A 25,143-nucleotide genomic window follows, 5' to 3' on the forward strand; every position below is an offset into this window, starting at 1 on the left:
TTTATAGAACTTGATGACTTCACTAAACAAAAATCGAGAGTTTCTCACCATAGCTAATTCTCTTTGTTTCTCGCCATAACTAATTGATAATATTGATGCTCAATCATTTATCTCTATTTATAATCAAACTTTATATTAAAATGAGATTTTCGCACTTAGGGAGGTCGAAAACGGTGGTGGAATGTTTTCACGATTCCATATGCATTGACCTCAATTACGTGCAAATTAAATCATTGAAAATTGTTAGTATTATAGAATGTTTGTTGCAATAAATTGCTGTAGGTAGAACTGCATTAAATTAATTATGATAATGATGTAAAAAAAAAAAAAATGTAATGTATTATCAGGAACACGACGGGGACGTAGCCGCTTACTGTTCCCATTACATCTTTATATTTACATGGCATGTTCAGTGTTTACACTTTATTGTTAAACTGATGATGCATAAATTCAAATAAAATTAGTAATAGTTATTGATGCGTTATATTGAATACAGTTTTTATTATTGTGTACACATTTATATTTCCATGATACAAAAAATTTCAGATGGTTGTTTAAATAAAACACTACTTCCAGTTGAGTAATTTTCTCAGATATGTTTGCTTTTTATCACACAGTTGTTTTTTTTATTTTACCTCCTCTTTGCTCAATCAGCTGCTGTCTTGCTGCTGCTGCTGTGCTGTGTGATCTGCATCTCATGTGGCACTTCAAACATTTCAAAGTCTGTACAGCAGCTGTCCTGATCTTTGTCTTTTATTTCCGACCCCGGGCTTGGTACAAAGTCTCGCCTCGTGGGATGTGTTCTTGATATTTTATAGTTTATAATTTAGGAAAAGAATAAGAATCTGAAACTGTAACAGCATCACATAAAACTTCAATAAATTCTGAAAAGAATGATACCAAACATATATATGTAGGCTTTAAAATAAACCCGATTTAAAGCATGACATAAAATTGTTGCACTTTTAGGCTTATGATTTTATATGTATGTATGTATGTATGTATGTATATGTATATATATATATATATATATATATATATATATATATATATATATATATATATATATATATATATATATATATATATATATATATATATATATATATATATATATGTGTGTATGTACAGTGCATCCTGAAAGTATTCACAGCGCATCACTTTTTCCACATTTTGTTCTGTTACAGCCTTATTCCAAAATGGATTAAATTCATTTTTTTCCTCTGAGAAATCCCATGTCCATAAGTATTCACAGCCTGTGCTCAATACTTTGTCGATGCACCTTTGGCAGCAATTCCAGCCTCAAGTCTTTTTCAATATGATGCCACAAGCTTGGCACACCTATCCTTGGCCAGTTTCGCCCATTCCTCTTTGCAGCACCTCTCAAGCTCCATCAGGTTGGATGAGAAGCGGCAGTGCACAGCCATTTTAAGATCTCTCCAGAGATGTTCAATCAGATTCAAGTCTGGTCTCTGGCTGGGCCACTCAAGGACCTTCACAGAGTTGTCCTGAAGCCACTCCTTTGATATCTTGGCTGTGTGCTTAGGGTCGTTGTCCTGCTGAAAGATGAACCGTCGCCCCAGTCTGAGGTCAAGAGCTCTGGAGCAGGTTTTCATCCAGGATGTCTCTGTACATTGCTGCAGTCATCTTTCCCTTTATCCTGACTAGTCTCCCAGTTCCTGCCCCCCACAGCATGATGCTGCCACCACCATGCTTCACTGTAGGGATGGTATTGGCCTGGTGATGAGCAGTGCCTGGTTTCCTCCTAACGTGATGTCTGGCATTCACACCAAAGAGTTCAATCTTTGTCTCATCAGACCAGAGAATTTTGTTTCTCATGGTCTGAGAGTCCTTCAGGTGCCTTTTGGCAAACTCCAGGCGGGCTGCCATGTGCCTTTTACTAAGCAGTGGCTTCCGTCTGGCAACTCTACCATACAGGCCTGATTGGTGGATTGCTGCAGCGATGGTTGTCCTTCTGGAAGGTTCTCCTCTCTCCACAGAGGACATCTGGAGCTCTCACAGAGTGACCATTGGGTTCTTGGTCACCTCCCTGACTAAGGCCCTTCTCCCCCATTCACTCAGTTTAGATGGCCGGCCAGCTCTAGGAAGAGTCCTGGTGGTTTCGAACTTCTTCCGCTTACGGATGACGGAGGCCACTGTGCTCATTGGGACCTTCAAAGCATCAGACATTTTTCTGTAACCTTCCCCAGATTTGTGCCTCGAGACAATCCTGTCTTGGAGGTCTACAGACAATTCCTTTGACTTCATGCTTGGTTTGTGCTCTGACATGAACTGTCGACTGTAGGACCTTCTATAGACAGGTGTGTGCCTTTCCAAATCATCTCCAGTCAACTGAATTGACCACAGGTGGACTCCAATGAAGCTGCAGAAACATCTCAAGGATGATCAGGGGAAACAGGATGAACCGGAGCTCAATCTGGAGCTTCATGGCAAAGGCTGTGAATACTTATGTACATGTGCTTTCTAAGTTTTTTTATTTTTAATAAATTAGCAAAAACCTCAAGTAAACTTTTTTCACGTTGTCATTATGGGGTGTTGTGTGTAGAATTCTGAGGAAACAAATGAATTTAATCCATTTTGGAATAAGGCTGTGACATAAGAAAATGTGGAAAAAGTGATGCGCTGTGAATACTTTCTGGATGCACTGTATGTATGTATGTATGTATGTATAATATAGAGTAGATTTATAGCCATAGTTCACTTGAAAATTCACAAAACTATTCAGTTAAAGTACCACTTCCTGTTTGATGATTTTTCTCCACTTCCAGTTATATGATTTTTTCAGATTTCCTATCTACTTATTTTTCGTCATTTCTAATATCCACACATATCTTTTATTTATAGCCATAGTTTACTTGAAAAAATCTGAAATGTGTTCAGTTAAAGAAAGTTTAAGTGTCCCAAAAGGTGATAGGATTCCTTATTTCTGATATAAAGCTGGTGTACAAAATCTTATTGACCGAGGTCAAAGGGTCTTCGAGTTATCATGTTTACGCACTGACAGACAGACTGAAAGAATTTCAAAAATGTTTTTTTTTTGTACTCAGGGAGGTCTAAAACATCAAGATTCATCCAAATCTCTAGGTTGAATTTTTTCACAATTTTTTATACTTTGCTATACTATGCAGACGAGATAGTAAAAGCTGCACCGGTGTCACGACTGACCGCCCTTCTGTGGCTTACCTGACTGCTGCCACCACCCTACACCGTTCTTTTTTGTTTTCTGATGACTCCGCTATTGTATGTTAACAAAAATCACCTTTGCCGTTTCAGTCGTGTTAAATGTGATTTCTGATCATCTCCAAATGTGGTCTGCCTTTTTACTTTCTTGTGTACAAAGTATAGGGAAAGTACCGTAATCGTCCAAAAATTCGATTTTGAGGAATATCAACGTTTTAGACCTCCCCAAGTCCAATTTACTTTCTCATAGCGGAAGTACTGGAAATCTCCAAATATTCGATTTCATGATTTTGATTAATCTCAATGTTTTAGACACCTCCTTGAGTCCAAAAATACCATTTTTGGAATTATGTCTGTGTGTGTGGAGGTAAACACGATAGCCTGAGTATGCTTTCGCTTACATCAACCAAATTTTGCATACAAATATTGGGTACAAAACGTGGATTTCTTTTGGGCTATTTCCGCTAACTGGAGGTGGTAATTTACCTGAAATGTTTCCCCAAAAATATTAAACCATTGATAATCTCACATCATATTATGGTAAAACACCACATTCTAAGCATTTGTTGTCTCTTTGCATTTTTTTCTCGAAAACAACAACATTTTTATTTATATAGCACATTTTCATACAAACAGTAGCTCAAAGTGCTTGAGACCGAAAAATGACCGATAATCGAAATGTTTTGTTTGACGTTCAAATGGTAATGCATACATATTTGAGAATGTTTTTCCTTTACGTAAATGCAATTTTGTGTACAAGTATTACAGTACATGTATTACTAAACTCTCTTGCAACTTTTGACCCACTTCTGCTTACTAAAAGTGGTAATTTACCGGAATTGTTTGCCAAAATAAAATTATCATGGCAAATTTTTAATTTTGCTGCTGCAGGGTCAAATTTATTCAGCTTTACTTTTATAATAATTGTTCAATATATTATTGATTTGATTTGATTTGTTGTTGATGGTTCTTTAATGTACATAATATAAAAATACAATCCTTGTCTTACGGTTTACTCCTCAAATATCCATCCCCATATCTGATCGGCACCAGTACGCTTCTTCTCCACTCCTCAGGCATCCTCTCACTTTCCAAGATTCCATTAAACAATCTGATTAAAAACTCCACTGCCGTCTCTCCTAGACACCTCCATGCTGCCACAGGTATGTCATCTGGACCAACGGCCTTTCCATTCTTCATCCTCTTCATCGCTGTCCTTACTTCCTCCTATTAAAGGCATTATATAATAGATAGATAGATAGATAGATAGATATGAAAGGTACTATATAATAGATAGATAGATAGATAGATAGACAGATAAAGGTACTATATAATAGATAGATAGATAGATAGATAGATATGAAAGGCACTATATAGATAGATAGATAGATAGACAGATAGATATGAAAGGTACTATATAATAGATAGATAGATAGATATGAAAGACACTATATGATAGATAGATAGATAGATAGATATATGAAAGGCACTATATGATAGATAGATAGATAGATAGATAGATAGATAGATCATTCAGCTCATAATCCACATTTATATGCGGCACATCGATTCATCAGGGGGGGTCTTTTCGAAACGATAGACCCCTCAGTCCACTTCTTTTCCTTTGAATCCCGTTGCACAGCAGCTTTTTTGTCTCGTCATTAAATGGTGTAGTCGTGATTCCCCAACTCTTTATCGTGTCCTTCATTTTGTTTTACAATGAATATAAGAAATGGATTTGGGGTCTCATTAAAGAAAAAAAAATTGTATGGAGAGAAAAAATCAAAAATAATGAAGAACAGAAATAACATTGTCTATCCCAAACAACAAAAACCCCTGCAAGATCTTTTCACTTTGTGTGGTTTAGACTACTGCAAAGGTACAAAAAAAAATGAAGACAACTTTCAATCTTAGAATTCTCACCATGAGCTATAGTCTATAATACTTAGAACACTTTAGCATATTCAGTAGCATATTCTAAAATGCTAATATTGCCCATAAGGGCCTCTCAGTTAGATTTTTCTGTCTTCTGTGCTCCACGTTGTCTAATTCATCTTAATATCGGACCTCGATTACATGCACTGCATTTCCACATATGACGAAGAACTCTCCTTCTGTTGAACCTCAACTATACATTACATTTCCATTTATTACAAAGAATTCTTCTTCTATTGAACCTCGATTTTTATACAATATAATTTCACTTATGATGAAGATCTTGCTTTCTGTCGGACCTCGATTATATGCAGTGTGTTTCCACTTATCACAAAGAACTCGCCTTCTATTGAACTTCGATTATGTGCGTTACATTTCCACTTATGACAAAGAATTCTCCTTTTGGACCTGTACTGTACTGTACACACTGCATTTTCAATTACAATGAAGAACTTGCCTTCTATCGGACCTCACTTATATGCTCTACTTCTTCACTTATGGTATAAAAGAATTGGACCTCAGTTATACACACTGCATCTTCACTTATGTAAAGATCTCGTCTTTTTTCGGATTTTGCTTTCACATCCTGCATTTCTACCTACGATGAAGTACTCTTCTTGTGTTGGACCTCTGTTATACGCACTGAATTTCCACTTACAATGAAGAACTTGCCATTTATCGGACATCAGTTATAGTCGCAACATTTCAACTTAAAGATCTCACCTTCTGTCAGACCTCAATTACACATCCTGCATTTCTGCTTACGATGAAGTAGTTGTCTTGTATCGGACCTCAATTATATGGACTATAGTTACGCTTTTGACAAAGACCTCACTGTCTACTGATCCTTGATTGTTTGCATTACATTTCCCCTTATGATGAAGACCTTTCCAACTATTGGACTTCAGTTATACACATTGCATTTCCACTTGCCTTCTATCGGACCTCGATTACACATCCTGCATTTCTACTTACAACGAAGTACTCATCTTGTATCGGACCTCGAATATGTTCACTACATTTCCACTTACGTAAAGATCTCGCTTTTTATCAGATTTCGATTACACATCCTGCACTTCTACTTACAATGAAGTACTCGTCTTGTGTCGGACCTCAATTATATGTACTGCATTTCCACTTATGATGAAGACCTTTCCAAATACTGGATCTCAGTTATACTGCATTTCCACTTGCCTTCTATCGGACCTCGATTACACATCCTGCATTTCTACTTACAAAGAAGAACTTGCCATTTATCGGACATCAGTTATAGTCGCAACATTTCAACTTAAAGATCTCACCTTCTGTCAGACCTCAATTACACATCCTACATTTCTGCTTACGATGAAGTACTCGTCTTGTATCGGACCTCGATTATATGGACTATAGTTACGCTTATGACAAAGACCTCACTGTCTACTGATCCTTGATTGTTTGCATTACATTTCCCCTTATGATGAAGACCTTTCCAACTATTGGACTTCAGTTATACACATTGCATTTCCACTTGCCTTCTATCGGACCTCGATTACACATCCTGCATTTCTGCTTACAATGAAGTACTCATCTTGTATCGGACCTCGATTATGTTCACTACATTTCCACTTACGTTAAGATCTCATCTTTTATCGGATTTTGATTACACATCCTGCACTTCTACTTACGATGAAGTACTCGTCTTGTGTCGGACCTCAATTATATGCGCTGCATTTCCACTTATGATGAAGACCTTTCCAACTACTGGATCTCAGTTATACTGCATTTCCACTTGCCTTCTATCGGACCTCGATTACACATCCTGCATTTCTACTTACAATGAAGAACTTGCCTTCTATCAGACATCAGTTATATTCACAACATTTTAACTTAAAGATCTCACCTTCTGTCGGACCTCGATTACACATCCTGCATTTCTATTTATGATGAAGTACTCGTCTTGTATCGGACCTCGATTATATGTACTGCATTTACGCTTATGACAAAGACCATTTCTTTCCATTGGACCTCAGTTATACACACTGCATCTTCACTTATGTAAAGATCTCGTCTTTTATCGGATTTTGATTTCACATCCTGCATTTCTACCTACGATGAAGTACTCTTCTTGTGTTGGACCTCTGTTATACGCACTGAATTTCCACTTACAATGAAGAACTTGCCATTTATCGGACATCAGTTATAGTCGCAACATTTCAACTTAAAGATCTCACCTTCTGTCAGACCTCAATTACACATCCTGCATTTCTGCTTACGATGAAGTACTCGTCTTGTATCGGACCTCGATTATATGGACTATAGTTACGCTTATGACAAAGACCTCACTGTCTACTGATCCTTGATTGTTTGCATTACATTTCCACTTATGATGAAGACCTTTCCAACTATTGGACTTCAGTTATACACATTGCATTTCCACTTGCCTTCTATCGGACCTCGATTACACATCCTGCATTTCTACTTACAACGAAGTACTCATCTTGTATCGGACCTCGAATATGTTCACTACATTTCCACTTACGTAAAGATCTCGCTTTTTATCAGATTTCGATTACACATCCTGCACTTCTACTTACAATGAAGTACTCGTCTTGTGTCGGACCTCAATTATATGTACTGCATTTCCACTTATGATGAAGACTTTTCCAAATACTGGATCTCAGTTATACTGCATTTCCACTTGCCTTCTATCGGACCTCGATTACACATCCTGCATTTCTACTTACAATGAAGAACTTGCCTTCTATCAGACATCAGTTATATTCACAACATTTCAACTTAAAGATCTCACCTTCTGTCGGACCTCGATTATATGTACTGCATTTACGCTTATGACAAAGACCATTTCTTTCCATTGGACCTCAGTTATACACACTGCATCTTCACTTATGTAAAGATCTCGTCTTTTATCGGATTTTGATTTCACATCCTGCATTTCTACCTACGATGAAGTACTCTTCTTGTGTTGGACCTTTGTTATACGCACTGAATTTCCACTTACAATGAAGAATTTGCCATTTATCGGACATCAGTTATAGTCGCAACATTTCAACTTAAAGATCTCACCTTCTGTCAGACCTCAATTACACATCCTGCAATTCTGCTTACGATGAAGTACTCGTCTTGTATCGGACCTCGATTATATGCGCTGCATTTCCACTTATGATGAAGACCTTTCCAACTACTGGATCTCAGTGATACTGCATTTCCACTTGCCTTCTATCGGACCTCGATGATATGTACTGCATTTCCACTTACAATGAAGAACTTGCCTTCTATCAGACATCAGTTATATTCACAACATTTCAACTTAAAGATCTAACCTTCTGTCGGACCTCGATTACACATCCTGCATTTCTACTTACGATGAAGTACTCGTCTTGTGTCGGATCTCCATTATGTTCACTACATTTCCACTTACGTAAAGATCTCATCTTTTATCAGATTTCGATTACATATCCTGCATTTCTACTTACGATGAAGTACTCATCTTGTGTTGGACCTCGATTATATGTACTGCATTTACGCTTATGACAAAGACCATTTCTTTCCATTGGACCTCTGTTAAACACTGTATTTCCAGTTGCCTTCTTTTGGACCTCGATTATATGCACTGCATTTCCACTTAAAATGAAGGACTTGCCTGCTATCGTACCTTGATAATATAAACTACATTTCCACTTATGGCAAAGAGTTCACCTTCTATCAGGCCTCGATTATCTGCACTGGCCTTGATATATAAACAGAGTGCAGCCATCATTTTGCTGCTTAGTTTTTCCAGGATTTCCATTGGAGATGCGATCCTAGGAAGAAGTTGCAGGCACCCCTGTCGATACCCCTTCGGTGGCTCCCGCCTTCCCACTGTTGTCCCCTTACCTGTTTTGTTCTCTTCTTTTCCAGATGGTGTCCATGCTACAGGCAAGCTGGTACTGAAGTTGGAGCACATCCTGTCCACACCCAGACTTGGAGTCACAATGGCGGCCGGTGTAGCGGCATGGCTACCATTTGCCCGGGCTGCAGCCATTGGCTGGATGCCGGTGGCCAATTGTCCCATGCCCATCGCCCCCAGTGACAAGAGCAGACGGCAGGATGAGCTGATCGTCCTGAACGTGAGCGGCCGCCGTTTCCAGACCTGGAGGACCACCTTGGACCGTTACCCCGACACGCTTCTGGGCAGCTCTGAGAAGGAGTTCTTTTACAACGAGGAGACCAAGGAGTACTTCTTCGACCGTGACCCCGACGTCTTTCGCAGCATCCTGAACTTCTACCGGACGGGCAAGTTGCATTACCCCCGGTACGAGTGCATCTCTGCTTACGACGAAGAGCTCGCCTTCTTCGGGATCATTCCAGAAATTATCGGGGACTGCTGCTATGAAGAATACAAGGACCGCAAACGGGAGAATGCGGAGAGGCTCATGGATGACAATGACCAGGAGAACGGCAAGGAGGGCAACCTGCCCAATCTGAACTTCCGGGAGACCATGTGGAGAGCCTTTGAGAATCCTCACACCAGCACCATGGCCTTAGTCTTCTATTACGTCACCGGCTTCTTCATCGCCATCTCTGTCATCACCAATGTGGTGGAAACTGTCCCCTGCGGTATCCATCTGAACCAAAAGGACTTGCCCTGTGGGGAGCGTTACTCCGTGGCTTTCTTCTGCCTGGACACAGCATGCGTCATGATCTTCACTGTCGAGTACCTCCTGAGGCTGTTTGCCGCACCAAGCCGCTACCGCTTCATCCGCAGTGTGATGAGCATCATCGACGTGGTGGCCATCATGCCCTACTACATCGGGCTGGTCATGACCAACAATGAAGATGTCAGTGGGGCGTTTGTCACTCTCAGAGTGTTTCGGGTCTTCAGGATCTTCAAGTTCTCCCGCCATTCGCAGGGATTGAGAATCCTGGGCTACACGCTCAAGAGCTGCGCCTCCGAGCTGGGCTTCCTTCTCTTCTCACTCACCATGGCTATCATCATCTTCGCCACCGTGATGTACTACGCTGAGAAAGGCTCCTCGGCTAGCAAGTTCACCAGCATTCCTGCATCGTTCTGGTACACAATCGTCACCATGACAACGCTGGGGTAAGGTGGCACCGTCTTGGCGGGCGCACGCTCTCACCGGGGGTGTGGAGGAGGGGGCGTCCATATTGACATCAAGCAAGTGAAACTGTTGATTTGCATTATTTTAGATTTATGCATAATTGGTTGTAATTTATGATATGTTAATGATGGATTGAATTTGCATATGGCTACGCCTTCTTGAGGCCACTGGTTCGGGTGTCTGATGTGCTTGTGGTCATTGGTGGGCTGCACCCATGTTGCCCAGTGCTATTTCTCAGCTTCTTATTGATTTTTCTTTCACTTTGGTCTTGTCCCCATTGTTTGGCTTCATATTTGCAAAGATGTGCCCGCTGGAGGCCGATGAGCTCTCCTGGTGTTCTCGGTGCCTACCTGATTTGTGAGTTGGTGGGAAGAAAAATGGAAACGATGAGTGGGTTAGGATTAGAGAACCGAACTTTGTCGTCTTTGCAAGAGTCTTCTTTGTGCAGGAGCCCACCGGGTATGCCATGCCACTCCACGCCACAAGGCTACTCTTCCCCAGTATGTTAATGATAGCACCAGTCAACTTTTGAGTTCCTTTTACTAACAAGCCATGAGAATAATAGGCCAGCCGAGACCACTCTGGGAACCTGGTCGTGGGGGGAGGGGAAGGTTTGCCATGTGAGGGTGGGCAATCACTCTGCGAGTATTAAATGGGGTACATTTGACAGAAAGTCTCCCCTCACGCTGCTTTGAATCCCAGCGAGTTAGTATATAGCGCCCTTCACAAGACACGACAAAGTCAATCCTGTGATGGGATGGAAACAACCAGTCAGTCAGTCAGTATATAATGATGGAGCACAGTCTCACCCTAAGGTGTCTTAAAGTAATCAGTCACTTTTATGTTATATAGCGCCCTTCACAAAACTCAAGACACATGGCAACAAAAATCAACCTGCCTTTATTCGCATTTCACAGAACAGTCGACCACCCGGGCCTTCTGCGATCCGTCCTGCAGCTGCATTTGATATTGTGCCGTCGGTCCATCAACATTACATAAAGCGGTTTCACACAAGGTGTCGCCACAGGGTGCCTTTTTTTCAATCAGGCGGTCCGTTTTTGTGTTTTATAGCACCCTTTGAAAAACTTACACCAATCACTCAGTCAGTTCATCAATTTTACATTATCAGTTATCAGAAAACACAAAGGCACATTTCAATCAATCAATATTAAATAAAGCACATGTCAGAGATAGTGCTACCACAGGATGCTTTTGGTCCATCCATCCATCCGTCCTTTATACTAGCTGCGGGTGGTCTTTGGGACAAAAAAAAAAACAACAACCCAAAAACCCCCTAGCAGTTTTACTACATTCGTGAACTTGGAGAGGCGTCAGCAAACGAATGACCCCCCAGTGCAGAGGACGTGGGATCAACCTGTGCTTGCTGCCCCACTGGCTTTCGTAAGAAGACCCTGGCGATGCCATCTTGTAACCGTCCTATTAATCTTTGTTTCGAGAAAATCCCTCCAGATAGACACTGTTTTTGATGAAAACTTCAAGCTTTGCTCACCGTTGCTAAAGTGTTTCACTTGCACGTTGTTGAGTCACGGCGTTCAACTGTGTCTCGCCATCTGTGTCATTAGCACGACGTCGGTGTAGTGCGGCTGCGTTTGCTGCACCCAAGTCTTTTGTAGCCAGCGCAGAAAAAATGTAAAAGTGTACGCATGCGCCATCTAGTGGCTGTGGTTGAGCGTGAGCAGATTGGACTGCTCCATACACACATACACACAAACACACAGGTCTTTAGTATATAAAATCCAATGTCTGTCTGTCCACTTTTCACGAGAGAACTACTTCACGGATTTAGAGCGGGGTTTTCTTCCATAATTTGCTTGAACATTCCGGTTGATTTTGCGATTTCTCTCATCGCGCTAAGGATCATAGTTCGCTTGCAGGAGCGATTTAATAGCGCGAATCTGAGAGGCGTGGCATGAGGGGAGGGTGGAAGTGTGACGTCAGGACTGGGGAGCCGGGCAGGGCCTTTCTCACTCATGCCTCCGTTCGAGTCGGTCTACCTGTTGCTCTGCTTAGCTAGCGATACCTGTTTATTGATTTTTAAAGTTTGTGGTGTTTTTCTACTCTAGCTGCGGGACGGCTAGTATATATTTAGGAAAAAAACAACCCAAAGACCAGGGGCCTCATGTATAAACGGTGCGTACGCACAGAAATGTTGCGTAAGAACTTTTCCACGTTCAAATCGCGATGTATAAAACCTACACTTGGCGTAAAGCCACGCACTTTTCCACGGTACCTCATACCTTGTTGTACGCAAGTTCTCCGCTCGGTTTTGCAGACTGGCGGCACCCAGCGTCAAAGCAGTGCTACTGTTCATGTGTGGATACTCATTATTTTCATGACGCGGCTTTATAAATACACAGAAACTAACCGCATATTGTTTATTAGTGTAATGCATCTGATTGTAATTAACTCGTAACAATATAATGGTAGAGGGAACAGCCATAGTATTCCAAATACCATAACTGCTTTAGCGTTGTTACTCTCACTTCTTCTTCTTCTTCTTCTTTCAGCTCCTCCCGTTAGGAGTTGCCATAGTGGATCATCTTTTTCCATATTGCTCTCACTGCACCACTCAGAGTATTTATATCACTGTATCGGAGTGTGAATCACAGCAGCAGCTGATCGGAAAGAGAATTATCGGTATACAGTTTCATGGACACGCTGTCTCAGCCACGGCAAAACGTTTTAAAGCCTTTCTTGTACGGACCTCGCGGTTCAAAACAGTTTCATCCCAAGAACTTTAAACGCAGCCAATCAATTGCTCCTTGTAGAACTGTTAGGACTTATAAGTACAATCACCTCACTGTAAACTTGCACTACAGTTATAATATCACACAACCTGAGCCACTTTATAAAGTGTGTATTTACATATGATGACGATATCATTTTTAAGGTGAAATGCAGCAAAATATGTTTGTTAAATTATACACATAAAACTTTAACTTCATTTAAATAATCTATATTCTTCACTGGGAGTGTCGTGAAGGATAGAATAATTAAACATGTACTACGAAGATATTTCAATGTTCTTTAAACGTTTTGAAGAATCGGCGCTAAGCTTACAGATGGCTTAACGTCTATTACAGAGCTGATTGTGTGGCGATCGGTTACTTGGGGAAAGAAAAGCACTGACTGCAGTGACGGCTATGCCAATATATATTGAATATAAAACAGAAAGAGAAAATAACAACACAGCTAAAAACGCAGCGACAAATTTCATCAAAAGTTAAATGCTTGTCATGAGCACGAGGCGGCTATGCAGTGTCTGCAACGGACGAGGGCATCCACCATACATAAGATACCTTACTGACATTGGCGGGTGAAGGAGCCACCGATTCTTCCTCTGCCCAGTGCCACCACAAGGCTAGAGCCACCCCTGATTGTACTGCTGCAATAAATTATTTCATCGAAGTGAAACACATGTTTAATAACGTGATTTAACTCCCATCATCATGAAAATGATATCACGTATACATCTCAGTATTTTAGTTATTCAGAGAGCTGTAATATCACGAATGTAATGGACTCTGTGTCCAGTTGGAGGAAGAGAGCCGGTTTAAGAAGCAAGTAGTGATTCACACACACATAGACACATACGAGTAGAAGATCAAATACAAAACAAAGCATTTAACGTGCTACTTTAATTACGATGTGATTTGAGAAACTGGTTAATTAAACGATTTTAAGATGAAGTTTATGATGTTCTACTAAATGACAAAATAAACTACGTGATTAAAGTGGAAATGTCGAGATTGAAGTTGACATTTCGTGCTTTTTCCTCACTGTGTGCCTTTTTTTTTTCTCTGTACCCTAATAATCTTTCATATGACACTCAGACGGTGGGCTACAACTCTTCTTTTCACGGCGACTTTGATATGCGACTTCTTTTTTATTTCCGGCACTGTGCGATTTTGTGAATGTGAGCTTTCAAGTTTCTCCAACACGCTATGTCACTCGATCAACTTCCTTTTGTTGATTATTCCACGGTTTATTTGAACAAATAGTATGTTTTTCCTTTGCCTCCACTTGGTATTCGCTGAAATTCTTATATTTTCCCCGTGCTTTTCCCATTGTCTTATCACAGAAGGCTGCGCTTAAGGGCGATTTATATTGATTTGCATATTCAAATAGGCGTAATTCTGGGAGGAGTTGGGGCGTTACATAAAGCGCGTGCACGAGCGTTACTTTTCACGCTGATCGGGATTTATGTAGCGGAAGAATGTGGAAGTTGGAGTACACACAGATTCCTGCATCTGGATTTTTCTGTGCGTAAGCACATTTCGGCTTTTGTGCTTACGCCATGTTATAGTGCGAGTTCTACGCACGGCGTTATACATGAGGCCCCAGGGCCGTCTTAACAGCATTATAGGCGCCGGGGAAAGCAGTGCACTGGGGCCCCTATACCTTCACAACTCACAGGAATAACAATGTAGATGGTCTATAAAATGAAACATACATTTATCGTATTGTTGCTTCCAACAAAATCAGTATTTAAACATTAAAAAAAACATGCTGTACAGCAAAGATTAATCAACGCAAACGTTTAAACAACATAACTGGAGCCATGTAAAACACCAAAGTTTCAACATTGTAATTAGAAGACTCTAGACAAGAACGGGCCGTTCAGACCCACAAAGCTCGCCAGTCCTGTCCACTTATTTCTTCCAAAAAAATATCAAGTCGAGTTTTGACAGTCCCTAAAGTCTTACTGTCTACCACAATACTTGGTCGCTTAGTCCAAATGTCTATCGTTCTTTGTGTAAAAAAAAAAATAATCTTCCTAATGTTGGCGCAAAATTTCTCCTTAACAAGTTTCCAGCTGTGTCCCAGTGTTCTTGATGAACTAATTTTAAAATAATAGTCTCAATCCACTGTATTAATTCCCTTCATAATTTTATCAGGTCTCCTCTTAATCTTCTTTTGCCTAAACTGTAAAGGCTCAGCTCTTTTAATTGTTCTTCATAACTCATCCCCTGTAGCCCCTCTAATCATCCCTGTCGTTCTTCTCTGGACCTTCTCTTGTGCTGTTATGTCCTTTTTGTGGCCTGGAGACCCAAACTGCACTCAGTACTCCAGATGAGGCCTCACCAGTGTGTTATAAAGCTTGGGCAGGACCTCCTGTGACTTGTACTGCATACATCAAGGCGCTATATAACCTGGCATTCTGTTTGCATTCTTCACTGTCAGGAAGTCGATAACTTAGAGTCCACTATGACTCCTAAATCCTTCTCATAAGTCTTTTTGTGCGAGTTTACAATCCTATACGCTGATCGCTGCAGTCAGATCCGCCATTGGCCGCTTTATTAACAATTACTATGGACACCAATTAGATTGTCCCGCTATTAAAAAAAAGTCCCTCAAAGTTTGTTCATCCCCCCTTTTTTTTTTAAACAGCTGTCTCAGACCACCATGTGTTTCTCCATCCATCCATCCATCCATTTCTCCATCAAGAAATCAATCGATCCCTCAGTTTGATGTTATATAGCATCTTTTTTACAAAACACAGTGGCTCAACCAAATTAGTCAGTACCCTTTCTCTATTTATTTTCTGTCTTCCTTCTTTGTACTGAAGGTCTTTTCCTTTTTTCTATCTGATGTTTCTACCTTAAAGTGTTTAACAATCTGAAAGAGATCCGCTGTTGTTGCAAGGGCTTGTAAAAAAAGCGTGTCCCCTTTTTCCAAACCATTCTGTGGTTTTTACATAACCAGTGATGCCAAATCCGTCATCAGAGCCGTCACACATGAAGTGTAACCGTTAATGATTTGTGTGCACACCCACTTCCCAGGAAGGGTGCACTTACTTTTGCACACGTGGTTTCTGCATGCTCACTTATTTTGTTGGTTCATTAATACTGCACAATTGAAGTCAGTTAAGTGTAGTTCCGTGTCTGATGTTAGACATTGTCACCTTGGTAAGGAATACAGGATTCTCCGATTTTGGGGGACACTTACGTTTTCAAGTGACAGCAGTTTTTTATTCGTTTATTCTTCCGCTTAACTCTTTACCTCTTCTCAGAGTTGCCCATACATTTTCATCCTTGACCCCTCACAACAACTAAGTTACTTGTGTTCCGAGGCTGTGATTCGGCTCGGTGTAAGCAGATGCCATAATCTGAGCCAGATCAGTAATGTCGAGATGTGTTCTAATGTGGTCTACTCTGGGCACGTCACACACACAAAGAAAACGGACATTTTCATAAGTAAAATGAAGAGGAAACAGTGCAGTGTGCGTGAATAGAATGAAAGCACTCGGCTCACAAACACACGCTGTCATCGGAATCAATCAAATAAAGTCCGTTAAGAAGACAAATCAGGGCGACAAATGATCACAACACGGCGCTGACCTGCACTTCAGCCTCCATCACAGAGCCATTAAGCGCGCAACGTGCTTCAGCGCCCGCTGTCACGCTGGCACTCCTGCACTGCAAGTGTTACCAGGCAACAGAGGCGAGTGGGCGGGACCAGGGTCAAACGGAATGGAAAAGGAGGAGCCAGGGGTGGAGCTTAGACCCTCAGAGCAAAGAGGACTAAAAAAAAAAACAAAATCACTGAACCGAGCTCGTCTGAATAATAAGAATGCAACATAAAATAAAAAGTAGGAGTGAGTGTCTGAAAAACAGATGGCAGGGAAAGAATCAGGGAATACAAGGATACTGCTGAAATTAAGAACAAAAAAAAAAAGTTTTAATATACAAGAGTGAAACTCCTGCAAGTGGTGACACAAGATAAGAGATGAGTGCAAAGACAGTGAATGGGCTGTGATAGCAAGGCTGGCTATTACTGTATATAGAGCCTTTCATGTCTATCTATCTATCTATCTATCTATCTATCTATCTATCTATCTATCTATCTATCTATCTATCATATAGTGCCTTTCACATCTATCTATCTATCTATCTATCTATCTATCTATCTATCTATCTATCTATCTATCATATAGTGCCTTTCATATCTATCTTCTATTGTAATAAAAAGGTGTTATATAGGCTCCTGACCCGACACAGAAAGACACAGAGGCACGTCTAAAACCAAAAAGACTTTTATTTTTCTTCACCCATGGGCACACGTCTTCCCCATGACCCACAGGCAATACACAGTCCCAAGCAGCAATCACAACAGCACCAAACAATCTTCTCTTTTACCACCACTCCTGCACAAGCGTAGTCGTCCTCCCCCCGACCCTGGCTCCTTGAGTGGTGGTTGCTGGCCCTTTTTATAACCCACCCAGAAGTGTTCCAGGTGCTTGACCACCTGGTCCTAATTGCACCTCTGGGTGGGGCTGAAGATTCACCCAGCTAGGCTGCTGGGTCCATGCAGCTTCCCCTAGTGGCCATCCGAGTTCCCCAACCAGGCTGTGGAGGACTCCATCTCCCATGGAGTCCTGCGGGTGGTTGAGGAATCCACCAAGCATCCCGGGGGAGGAATTTTACTGCCCATGGTGGCTCCCCCAGAACATAAGCAGCAGGGGCGTCCCTGCCGGGCATGGAGCCCGGCTGTCCTTCACAGTATCTATCTATCTATCTATCTATCTATCTATCTATCTATCTATCTATCTATCATATAGTGCCTTTCACATCTATCTATCTATCTATCTATCTATAATATAGTGCCTTTCACATCTATCTATCTATCTATCTATCTATCTATCTATCTATCTATCAAGTTTATAGTGAACCTTTGCTATCTGTCTATTATATAGTGCCTTTTCTATGTGTTTGTCTGGCGCACATTTGTCTGAATTTTGTGTATGGAATGAGAGGTGTGTAAATCAGTGATGAAGTTGAAGAGAGAGGTGTTTGTGATGTACAGTATGTATACAATAAGATATGTGGGCCTGGCAAAAGAAATGTAAAAAATAAAATCTTATTCGGAGTGGGTGTTTTGTTGATGGTATATATTGATGTTTTTTGTGTTTTTCATGGATTTTTGAATCCAAATGATATGTATATTATTAGTAAATGTTTGAATATATCTATTATATAGTGCCTTATCTGTCTTATGCAGATCTCTTTATCACTTGTACAGAGTAAAGCACAAATCATGGGTGCCCTTCTGTGATCTGGAGTTGTGTGTGTTGTTGTGATGTGGTGAGTGTTTTACTTTTTTGTACGTGTGTGTGTGTGTGTGTGTGTATGTGTGTGTGTGAGGTATTTTTGTATTTGGTAATAAATCAGTGGTGTAAGGGAGTGTAGGTTTGGAAACAGAAATGCATGTACAATTCACTGTGTGTTCCTTGAAATGTTCGGCACCTGCTTAGAAGTTGTGTGGCTTGTGCTCTCCTGCAAGTTACGTGAAGCAGCAAGTGGGTCGACGTCAGCGCTCTGTGTATGTGATGTAGGAAAAGACTGGAATTTGTGTGCAGGGTGGTTTAGTGAACTTTAGAAGAATGATCTCTGCATTGCTAGTGGGAGTAAATTGAAAAGGCTGAAGGCTTGCACAATGGCGGTTTATTTAAGTGGATATGCTTGCGTCTTTTGGTGGGCCCGTGGATTGATGTGAGTGCTTGTTTGGTGTCTACGTGAACTGGCAAATGTGCCTGTGTACTGGTACCAGTAGCAGCAGCTTTGTCACGTATAAACTCTTAGTTGTTTGTTCAACCAAGATAGTGACAGTGACACGTCAGCAGTCCTCCGGTGCGAGGGTAAAAAGTGCAGCTGAACACCTCCGTGTGTGGATATTGTGTATGCACACTTAATGCTTGTATGTTTGGAGTTGGAGTTAAGTTTGTGTGATTTGGGAAGCCAAGAAGCAGGCGCTGCACGTGTCCCTTTATAAGTGTGAATGCAGGTCTTTGTGTGTGTTCTGTCAGTGCATGTGTGCAGGTAAAGGATGTGAACTGGCAGTGGCCGAGTACTGAATGTGTACAGTAAGTACAGCTAGAAACAGACACTGCCACACGAATAACGAGAAGACATCAAAAAGGTTTGGGGCAGCCACCCGTGTATTGTGCCCTGGCTACAAATGGGGTTGTTTAAATGTGTTGTAGTCAGGTTTGAGTTCAGAATAGAATTGACTTAAAGGCCGTAAATATGGCGGCTTTAAAGGCCGTGACAGGAAGTGATGTCATCGGGGTGGGATTTCGGGGTGGATGGTCTGCAGGGGATCAAGAGAGAAAGTCAGTGCAGCTCGCCACCCCCTGGTCTGACGTGGAACTACTATTATTCAGGCCCTTTGACTGCCTCCCGCTGGCACACGTGTGACAACACATATAGCATAACAGAATGTGAACTGGGAGGCCAGATTTGTAAGATTGAAAATTAGAAATACAAGACACTCTTAAATTCTCTCTCTATATTACTATATATATATATATATACTGTAGCGACCCGTGGAGGAGTCTTTTAAGATTTCGAGCCGAACTCTGCCGTGCACCTCTCCGAAGCGGTCGGCTAGCGGCTTGCCAGCGTCATGCACGCAACTGCACCCAGCTCTTTAAGAAAGAGAACACTCGTGCCCCATACACCGCACGACTCCGAGTGTCTCGGTAGTTTGCTTAGATAACATCTTAGCAAATAAACAGCTCTGTCCTGTTGTATCTTTTATTACAGAAGATAGTCAGAAACAAAAGCTCAACATTATTGCGCGGCCATTGCCAAGGTCAAGCACGAAGACACATTTCAATAAATTGGTACTTTTTACAAAATAAATAACCCCCGGACGGCGATAACCCAAACCCACCCAACCAATTAAATACAAACACACCATTATTTACAACACAAATGACAATACGTAAATTCGACATACAATAAGCTTTTTATAAATTACCCATAATTTCCCCAAACTATTTACATAAATTACCCATGAGGCGTCACTCCGCCAGCGCTTGCTGCCGGGTTGTTACACAGCCCCCTCCTAAGAGGGTTAGTGTCCCCACAACCCTACTCATCACAGATAAAATCACGTAAATGTCCTGGCCGCCGACGGACACGCTTTGTCCTGCCGGAGGTGCCATCACTGGTGTCGGGCTCAGTCCTGTCACTGTCTGACTCGGTGCCGGGGGTGGAGGTTGGAGAACCGCTTATATTTTCGAGTTGTTGTTGCTCTGGGGCCAGTGGGTGGTATGGTGCTAAACGGTCCTTGTGCAGCACCACCCGTCTGCCTCGCCCAGGCATTCGGACTCGGAAAACTACCTCCGATATTTTGTCCAATATTTCTCCCGGTCCTTGCCAATGGTGGGCTAGTTTTGGGGACAATCCCCGTTTCCGTTGCGGGCAAAATACCCACACTTTGTCCCCTGGCTTCAGCGTCGGGCCATGAGCCCGCGAGTCATAAGCCCGTTTTTGGCGTGCTCCAGCTCCCTCCAGGGCCTCCCTGGCCAGTCGATGAACGGTGTCCAGCCGCTCTTTTAGCCGTCTAAAATAATCCATTTCGGGCCCACCAATAATCTCAGGCTCAGGGGGTGAGCCAAACACTAAATCCACCGGCGTGCGAAGTTCCCTTCCAAACATCAGCCCCGCTGGCGTGCATTGGCTCGACTCCTGCACTGCTGTCCGATATGCCCATAGGACCAAAGGCAGATGTTGGTCCCAGTCCCGCTGGTGTTGACTGGTCAGAATTGCCAGTTGAGTGGCCAGGGTGCGATTAAATCGCCGACCAATCCATCACTTTGTGGGTGAAGGGGTGGTCGGGTCTTTTCACCCCAGTCGCTGACACACCTCTCTGAACAAACGGCTCTCAAAGTTCCGCCCTGATCGCTGTGGAGCTCGTCCGAACTCCAAATCGAGTGAACATTTCATCCACGAGTTTTGGGCAGCTGTGGGGCACTCTGATCCGAACTGCATACGCCTCTGGCCATTTGGTAAAGTAGGCCATTACTACCAAAGCCTAGCGATTTCCGGCTTCCGTTACAGGAAAAGGACCCAGTATGTCCACGCCAATTCTCTCCATGGGTGCCCGACCAGGTATCGTTGCAATGGGCGTGAGAACGTTGACCAGGTCCTTTTGTGCAGTGCAGACGTCACAGCAGTGGGCGTGTAGCTCTGCGTCTTGCCGACACCGGCCAATAAAACCGCTGCCGTAGTCGGCGACTGTCTTAGCGTTCCGTAATGTCCGGATCCAGCCCTCCGTGGACCCATCGGAGGCCCTCGGCGCGCAAAGCCTGGGGAACCAGTAGTTGTAGCCGGTCAATTCCTCCCCCGGGTGCGTGCCACCGCCTGTAGATTACGCCATCGTGCAACTCCAAGTTGCCCAACTGAGAGTGGAGTATTTTGAGTTCAGGCCCCTGTGACGACACGGTTTGCCAGTCGGGACGTTCTTGTGTCTCCAACCAGCCCTTTACCTTTTCTAGTGCTTGATCGTCGCCTGTAACTGCCTCAATTGGTCAATAGTGTACGGCTCCCCTACTCCAACAGTGTCATCTATCCTTGCGGATGCGGACGATGGCCCCAGCCCCCTTTCTTCCTGTCGGCGGCAATATCGACATTCATTGCTGAGGCATGGGCGCCTGGAGAGGGCATCAGCGTTGGCATGCTGCCGTCCCGGTCGGTGCTGTATCTCAAAGTCATATTCTTGTAGAATCTCCATCCACCTTGCCACCTGGCCCTCTGGTTGCCTGAAATTCAACATCCAGGTGAGGCTAGCATGGTCAGTCCGCAGTGTGAACCTAGTGCCCAATAGGTAGGGCCGAAAGTGCCGTGCCGCTAGGATCACTGCCAACAGTTCCCGCCGAGTGACACAGTAATTCCTCTCCGGTCGACTGAGGCTGCAGCTGTAATAAGCTATCACTCTTTCTCCAGCCTCCCCCTTCTGTGAGAGCACGGCCCCAATCCCCACATTGCTAGCGTCAGTGTCCACCACAAAAGGTTGGTTGGGGTCAGGGTACGCCAGGACGGCGCTGACGAGGGCAGCCTTTAACTGTTGGAAGGCGGCTGTGCAATCCTCCGTCCACCCAAACTGTTGGCCCTTACTCGTTAGTCGGTGCAAAGGGCTGGCAATGGTCGCAAAGTTTTTACGAATCTTGGTAGTAGGAGGCTAAACCCAAAAGCTCCGCAGTTCAGTGATATTGGCTGGTGGGGCCAGTTGCTCACGGCAGTCACCTTGCGGGTCTGTAGCCACCCCACTGCGCGCTAATTACGTGCCCTAGAAACTGAGTCTGTCGGGCGAGAAGATTGCATTTCTCAGGGTTTAACCGCAACCCGGCGCTACTGAATGGCGGTCAGGACCTCCCTTAAATTGTGCACCGCCTGGTCAAAGTCTCTGGCATGAATCAGCAGGTCATCTAAATAGACCACACAACGGGTTCGGGGAATGTCTTTAGGACCCGCTCCATTAGTCTTTCAAACGTGGCCGGCGCATTACAAAGTCCAAACGGCATTACCTTAAACTGCCACAGCCCTTGTCCGATGGTGAATGCAGTTTTGGGTCGGTCCTCTGCTGCCAGTTCTACCTGCCAATATCCACTGCGCAAGTCCAAAGTGCTGAACCAACGGGATCCAGCCACATAGTCCAATGCATCATCGATGCGAGGCAATGGGTAAGAGTCTTTTCGAGTGACTGCATTTAATTTACGAAAGTCCACACAAGGCGCCAACCCCGTTTTCTTCCGCACCATGACCATGGGTGCGGCCCAGGACTGTCAGAAGGCTCAATGATGTCGTTGGTTACCATCTCGCGAATCAATTCTTCGGCAGCTTGGCGTTTTGCAAGAGGCAATCTGTGGGGGCGCAACCGAATGGGGGCGGCGTGGCCAGTGTCAATGTGGTGTTTGACTAACGAGGTTCTGGTGCAGTCCTCTTCTCGAGCCGCAAAATGTCCACAAAGTCGTTCAATACTTTCTGGAGTTGCTCCTGCTGTGGCGTGCTCAGCTGTTCACCACTTCGATGGCCCAATTCTTCCACAGCAGCAACCGTCTCAGTGGATGGGTGGTCGTGTGAGGAAAACCGTTGGGGAGCACTGGTCTGAGCTGCAATACTCTCCTGGGGGTCTCTTCAGTCCCTGCATCTTCCGAACAACGGTCGGGAGCCGGTGAGCCGTGGTGTCCAGGCAAATCCAAGCTAACAGCCCTTCCAGGATGATTCCAGCCCGATTGGAGCGACACAGTCTCATTACCTACGCGGAGGATGGCCCTGGACACATCAACACATGCTCCCCAGTGGGCCAGCAAGTCTAACCCAATTATGCATTTGTCTTTAATGTCCATGAGCCAGAATTCGTGGCTGGTCTGGCTCGTCCCTACTACTACAGTCAATAGTTTCTTTCCGGGCATTTTTGTCCGTTCACCCGTAACCGCGCAGTTCGATGTTAGAAGGAGTCCAGTCTTTTGGAAGAGGACCAGCTGTTTGGGCAACACTCCTCTCTGTAATAGACAAATAGTGGACCCCGTGTCCACTAAGGCACTGCATGGCCGTCCGTCTATAATGCAGTCTAGGTACAGTCCACCTGAAAACCCACAGCGCCCACTTTAGGGCAGTCATTGCGGAGGGATGATGATGGCTGGGCGCGACTGACCTCCACACCCTCAGGTTGGTCCCTTTCTACCACTCGCTCAACTGCTCTCGTTAGCCGGCTTGGGCGTGATGATTGGCGTGCGGAGACCCAAGCTGTAGTACCTCTTCAGCCCGTTCAGCCTCCCGTAGTGCCTCACTCAAATGTCTGGGCGACAGCAGACAGACGTGCTGACGGAGACGCTCTGGTGTAAGGCCCGCAGGAAAGCATGAACACTGAGTTCTTCCCTTGCTGCTGTCGAGAAAGTAGGGTAACCTTTCCGTACATAGACCCTGATGTCAGCTGCAAATGCTCCCACACTCTCACCTTCACGCCGATGTCGGTTTGTCAGCTCCTCCCTGTTGTGTTCCGCTGAGGTTCTCTGTCCAAAACGACGGGTGAGAGCATCGGTGAGGGCCTGAAGATCACGACACTCCTCAGGCGGCAGGTCGATGAGTACCTGAAGTGCGGGACCCTCCAAGGCAAGGGCCAAGTGTGTTGCAGCTTCCTCGCAGCTCCAACCATTGTGAAGAGCAGCCAGATCCACTTGTGCAAGGTATGGCTCTAGGGGCGTCAACCCGCTGTATCGTGGCAGCTTAGCGGGTGACCGTGTGGGGAGGACCGGCCGACTGGTGATTTGGGGTGTCGTTGCGGCAGCTACAGGTTCATTCGGCCGTGCCTAGAAGATCGCAACACTGTCCGGGGAATACTGGCACCCTCAGGCCAGTTTGTCCTTATTCTCCGTGCAGTTCTGCTGATCAGGCGCTCCAACATAACGCTATTTTCCGAGATGGCACGCTCTATTTCTTCAAGACTCTGTTCCATGACGGCGTCTTCTTAACAGCCTGGTCTCCCACTTCTGACACCAATGTAGCGACCCGTGGAGGAGTCTTTTAAGATTTCGAGCCGAACTCTGCCGTGCACCTCTCCGAAGCTGTCGGCTAGCGGCTTGCCAGCGTCATGCACGCAACTGCACCCAGCTCTTTAAGAAAGAGAACACTCGTGCCCCATACACCGCACGACTCCGAGTGTCTCGGTAGTTTGCTTAGATAACATCTTAGCAAATAAACAGCTCTGTCCTGTTGTATCTTTTTATTACAGAAGATAGTCAGAAACAAAAGCTCAACATTATTGCGCGGCCATTGCCAAGGTCAAGCACGAAGACACATTTCAATAAATTGGTACTTTTTACAAAATAAATAACCCCCGGACGGCGATAACCCAAACCCACCCAACCAATTAAATACAAACACACCATTATTTACAACACAAATGACAATACGTAAATTCCGACATACAATAAGCTTTTTATAAATTACCCATAATTTCCCCGCAAACTATTTACATAAATTACCCATGAGGCGTCACTCCGCCAGCGCTTGCTGCCGGGTTGTTACAATACATTTATACATGCCTCCTACACACCCAGACCAATATATTATATAAAAGTAGAGACATAAGTTAAAAA

The 25,143-nt window shown here is 43.7% G+C and overlaps 1 protein-coding gene across 4 annotated transcripts in view; it reads left to right on the forward strand.

Annotated features, from left to right (window-relative positions):
* Positions 1 to 25,143, forward strand: part of kcnd3 (potassium voltage-gated channel, Shal-related subfamily, member 3) — a 530,781-nt gene that overhangs the window by 17,407 nt on the left and 488,231 nt on the right. For all 4 annotated transcript variants that reach the window (XM_039749437.1, XM_039749440.1, XM_039749438.1 and 1 more), the window contains exon 2: positions 9,034 to 10,216. In XM_039749437.1, the coding sequence (XP_039605371.1) occupies positions 9,108 to 10,216 (1,109 nt within the window). In that variant the 5' untranslated portion in view covers positions 9,034 to 9,107. The remainder of the gene's footprint in view (positions 1 to 9,033; positions 10,217 to 25,143) is intronic.

Source organism: Polypterus senegalus, chromosome 3 (genome assembly GCF_016835505.1).
Source record: "Polypterus senegalus isolate Bchr_013 chromosome 3, ASM1683550v1, whole genome shotgun sequence".
Classification (NCBI taxonomy): domain Eukaryota; kingdom Metazoa; phylum Chordata; class Cladistia; order Polypteriformes; family Polypteridae; genus Polypterus; species Polypterus senegalus.